The sequence below is a fragment of the Eucalyptus grandis genome, chromosome 4 (genome assembly GCF_016545825.1).
Source record: "Eucalyptus grandis isolate ANBG69807.140 chromosome 4, ASM1654582v1, whole genome shotgun sequence".
NCBI lineage: Eukaryota > Viridiplantae > Streptophyta > Magnoliopsida > Myrtales > Myrtaceae > Eucalyptus > Eucalyptus grandis.
Genome location: NC_052615.1, coordinates 29,919,439 through 29,924,255, shown reverse-complemented (window position 1 = coordinate 29,924,255; position 4,817 = coordinate 29,919,439). Strand labels below are relative to the sequence as shown.

The 4,817-nt window shown below is 37.9% G+C and overlaps 1 protein-coding gene across 1 annotated transcript; it reads right to left on the bottom strand.

The window, feature by feature from the left end:
* Positions 1–295: 295 nt before the first annotated feature.
* Positions 296–3,707, bottom strand: LOC104441737 (short-chain dehydrogenase TIC 32, chloroplastic). The gene is made up of 8 exons (XM_010054945.3): positions 3,359–3,707; positions 2,392–2,623; positions 2,069–2,148; positions 1,790–1,943; positions 1,570–1,648; positions 1,157–1,241; positions 847–893; positions 296–735 (listed from the first exon to the last, which is right to left on the bottom strand). The coding sequence occupies exons 1-8, from the start codon at positions 3,462–3,464 to the stop codon at positions 571–573; spliced, it is 948 nt and encodes a 315-aa protein (XP_010053247.1). The 5' UTR covers positions 3,465–3,707; the 3' UTR covers positions 296–570.
* Positions 3,708–4,817: the final 1,110 nt, after the last annotated feature.

Sequence of the window (4,817 nt, the reverse complement as noted above, 5' to 3'; positions counted from 1 at the left end):
TCGTGATGAAATTTGGTTACTACCGATTTGAAGCTGCTAATGGATATCACTCTTCACTTCATTAGAATTACCCTCGGTACAATGATTAGTTTTATAGAGGCGACTGAAAAATGCGCAAGAACCTGATTCGAAAAGCTAGTTTTCACATTCTCTGTCCCTAGCAAAGACCAGATTGTCTACATGTGCTTTTGCAGAATTTTTTTTTTTTTTTTTCAGATGTTTTAGTACTACTGTTTCCACGCCCCTTTTGGCAACTTGGTTTTCCATAATTTCAGAAAAAAGCTTGGCTTTAAGATGTACGGATAATTATCAAGGAGTATAAACAATAGGTAATTCTGCAGGATGCAGCATCCACAAACAGTAATACACTCGCACCATGCTCTCCTATTTCATCAAGTTATGTTCAGAGAAATTCAAGCACAGGAGTTGACTTTCCAAGATACTTAACTCATATCCTCGTTTCCATGAGGCTAAGTGTATGGCTTTTTGTATCTTTATCAATGATCAAGAAACAACCTGGTTCACTTGACTAAGAAAGAACAATACGCAATGCTACCACGCAGATCCTTACTATTTAGGTCTGAGCAGGCTTATGCTGAAATCCCATAGTTTCTTTGCAAGTTCTGCATCTTGCGCAAGAGAGCTTGCTTTGGCCTTATTACTGTCCATAAAGTATTCACCACTAACCCCTTTCACTTGTGAGTGCAAAGCCACATAGCATGTAGTTGCTGCTCCCTGCATTTATTTTTATTGAGCAACCAAGTTCAGTAACACTGATTTAAGGCTCATATGCCAAGGATATTTTTTTTTTTTGCTGACTGCAGACATATGCAGAAATGGGCATACCTGTTGAACATTTTTTAGGAACAATCTTCCAAGAGAGCTAGCAAGTACTGCATAAGCCAGAGGAAAGAAAGCATCAGTAAGAAATAAGAAGGTTTAAAATGGATGGAACGGCAAGCGGTTTGACCAAGTTATTATATCTGAAAGTCAAGTATCTCAAAATGCAAAATCCATTTGATCAATTGAGAACAAGTCTCTTGTTTAAGTCCTTCATATTACAAAGTTTGAACGTGGCAAAAAATGTTATCATGATACCATGACACTTTCTTAGCCAAGGCATCGACAATGCTACTGGATCTACATGTAGACTTACCATTGAGAATGCTATGATGGCGAAGAAGATTGGTTGTTATAGCTCCAGGATGAAGTGAATTAGCAGTTATCTGCACCCCTTCTTCCTGTTCAATTAAAAAAAATTCAAATTACAGCTTAATAGTCATGAATACATGAGAGAATAAGCGACGGAAATTGAGACTGAGCAAGAGAAATCTCAGGAAAAAATAAAGGGTGTCCCAGTGAATGGGGCTCCTGTATTGAAAGGTCTAAGGAGGGTTGATATAGGACCACCAAAAGTTATAGCAGAAAACAACCAGAATCAGTCATGTAATGCATATGGTCACTTCAAAATTTAATGATAGACTCTCCAGGACGAGAAAAAACAAAGACAAGCATTCTTGTAATGGGAAAGCGGTTTTAGAAGAATGGAAAATATAAATTGAACCTTACCTTTAAGCGCCTTGCAAGCTCGTTTGCATGTAATATATTAGCGAGCTTTGACTGCCCATAGGCTTGTATGCTACTGTACCTGCAATTAGCAGTTACTTGTATGACATCAACAACATCCGACTTGAATAAAATGGATGCACCAGACTGAAAAATGGCTGCTACAATATGAAAATAGAAGGAAACAATGAATCGTCCTCAAGACAGAGCTGTCATTTCGTACTCAGATTCGCTATTGATTTTGTCAAAACGAATTCCTTCGCGGTATGCAAAGCGGTGACCCTCTGAGGACACAATAACTATCCTTCCTTCTCTATTGCTTTCCTGTGAAGTTTTTTTCATAGTCTCCAACAAAAGATTTGTCAGAAGAAAATGACCTGGAAAAACATTTGAGAAGTTAAGCCATACGAGACACACAACTTCGCAAAGACTGAAATAACAAGGACCGTTATACAAGTTCGTCAATGGAAGGATGTGCATGCGTGAAGCCTATAGGACATACCTATATGGTTTGTTGCAAACTGTAGCTCTATGTTGTCTGGAGAAAGTATGAAGGGACATGCCATTACCCCTGCATTATTACTTCCAGAGGGAAGAAACATTATCATGCTGTATTGCTAACAAGTAATCCAACAAGTGTTCAAATCAAGGTCAAATGATCAGGACCACGGGATGCTTATTCATAAAGTGTGAAATTGAAAAGCACTCAGCTTTTGACTACTCATTAAGCATTTGCCAGATGGCCAGCAAGAGAAATTAAGTAAAGAGTTTTTGTGAATGTTTAGGGCCATAAAACATTTAGGTGAAATGATTAAGATTTCTTACATAAGGAGATTCAAGGGAAGAGCGGATGATTGATAGTCTGATGCAAATTTCCAAACGGATGCCATAGAGATGAGATCCAACTCCATCACATCAATCTTAGCAGATGGGCGTTCCTTAAGTATGGCTTCTTTGACACTCCTACCAGCATCCACGTTCCTCACGGCCATAACGACATGGACTCCACGTAAAGCAAGAACTCTTGCAGTCTCCATGCCAATGCCACTAGAGGCACCTGAAAGCATAGCGATCCTCTGTAAGATTGAAGTAACTAGAAGGAATAGAGACTAGCATCTCAATTTAGATCGACAGGGGGTATGAAGGTAGTCATGAAAGCCATTTGAGAAATCGGTGTCATCAACATGTACATCTAGGAATCTTTATCTACCAAACCCGCAAACACAAAATGACATAATCTTCATCTGAAATATTTCAATAAGTGCAACACTTAGTTGTTTCACAAGTAATCTAAGAATTGAGAATGAGATGATTGATTTTATTCAGAAAGAATTCCAGCATAACTGAAACACATCGATCAGACAATTTCCAAAAATTTCATATGCGGCGCCCGGGTTAGACATTAAGCTTTGAACCAAGACCATCTCAAATTAACCCTTATGCAACCAATCATAGTTTTCTCCTAAATCATCTGCATCCACCAATTAACAACCTCAACCCATGCTAGACAAACGGTTCGGATTATCCTAATAACATTTCCCCAGCAATTTACAGACAGCCAATTATAAATTCAGTCTAGTCCCTGCAACAAAACATTGATTTATCTGCAAAGATGACAGGCGAAGTCAAGAGTTTCCCAGTACCAGTAATTCGCCATACACCCTTACAAGGAAGCACGATCCAGATTGTTAGAACTTATTAAAGTTTGAACTTTTATTCGTCCCATCTTCCTCAAGAAAGAGAATAAGCAAGAAGGTAAGGGGGAAAGGCACAGATACTATTATAACGAGACCTGTGACGATGGCAGTGAGACCAGTTCCATCGATTCCCTGAGTGACTTCTTCAGCTGTAGAGCGAGCAGAGAACCCAGAAGGCCCTCTCCACCCAAAAATCCACATCTTTTCTCTCTCACTTTTTTTTGGCCCTTCTCTCTTTGTTTATTTGGCTCTTCCCTCTTTTATTTGGCTCTTCCCCTCTTAATTGCAGATTCAAGACAGCTGCACACAGTTATTAGCAGAGATTAAGGTTAAAAAAAGGAGCAACTTTCCAGACGGAGGGAGAGTTTAGGAAGCAGAAAGAGAGGAGAAAGAGTGTCTGTCATCCTCTGAAATCTCGGGGCAGGAGTAAAACATTGTTTGACTTGAAAAGTGGCAACGACCAAAGTAAAAAATGTTTTGTTATTTGGGGGGACAATAATTTTTCATAGTTAGATGGAGAAATTTGATATTTTTTTACTCCTTGGATTGACGATAACCCTTCATGAGAAATGCCAAAATGGTACCTTTTTATATATGGGATGCAATCCCCGCCAGGTAATGCAAGCTGCCACCATGATTTTTCTTTCTTTTTTTGGTTGAGCCACCATGAATTTGACATAAATATTATTTTGACGTTATGATTTGTCCGACTCACTTCGCATTAAGTAAGGTCATGATGACTGTTTGAACCAAAAAAGGAAAAACAGGTCATGATGAGTCAAATTACTATTAACAAAATATAATTCAATAAACTCTTATCGCATTTCTTTATTCTAATTTGATATTCGAAACGGGAAGAATTACCAATTCACTCTTAAATTTATCATACATATGTCAATTTAATCATAAATTTATCAATTTTGTTAATGTGATCTTATATATTTACACAAAATTCCAATGCAATCCGTCTAGCCAATTACAGGTGACGGGTCATGTAAGAAGTCATTATAGCTCCCCGAACTCATTTCGATTAGTTGGTAACACGTTCCACCTAGACAATCTCCTTGACAAATAGAGGGCTTCAGGTTCTATTACTTTTTTTTTTTTTACTAAACTTATATTATATCTATATCAAAAGTTTATCAAAAGTCACCTGTGCAGTTTTTGAACAGGATTTTCCCAAGGCTAATATCACTTCCGGCATAAGCCAGAGAAGTGGTACTACTAGTCTCAAAAGAAGAAAGATAGGTTCAAAATGATTGGAACACAGGAGGAATTTCATCAAGTTGTGCATGTTAAGTTGAATATGTCAAAAGGCAAAATCTAAATTTGCTTTCACAGAGCAATTTGTTTTTTCAGATATTTTAGTATCATTTTTTCCCCAATTTTCAGAAATATCAAGAACCATGGACACAAATCCAGAAGTAATAGTATGGACCTCCACCTCCTGCAGCATGCACAAACAGTAATACACTCATTCTATCATCTGCTATTTCACCAACGATCTGATGAGACAAATTCAACAGTGAGTGTAAACTTTACGACTCGTTTGAC

Coding starts and splice junctions, on each gene's coding strand:
- LOC104441737 (XM_010054945.3), bottom strand. CDS start 3,464: ATGTGGATTTTTGGGTGGAGAGGGCCTTCTGGGTTCTCTGCTCGCTCT. Junction 2,624..3,358: donor TCTCACTGCCATCGTCACAG/GTCTCGTTATAA, acceptor CTATGCTTTCAG/GTGCCTCTAGTGGCATTGGC. Junction 736..846: donor TCCTAAAAAATGTTCAACAG/GTATGCCCATTT, acceptor AAATAAATGCAG/GGAGCAGCAACTACATGCTA.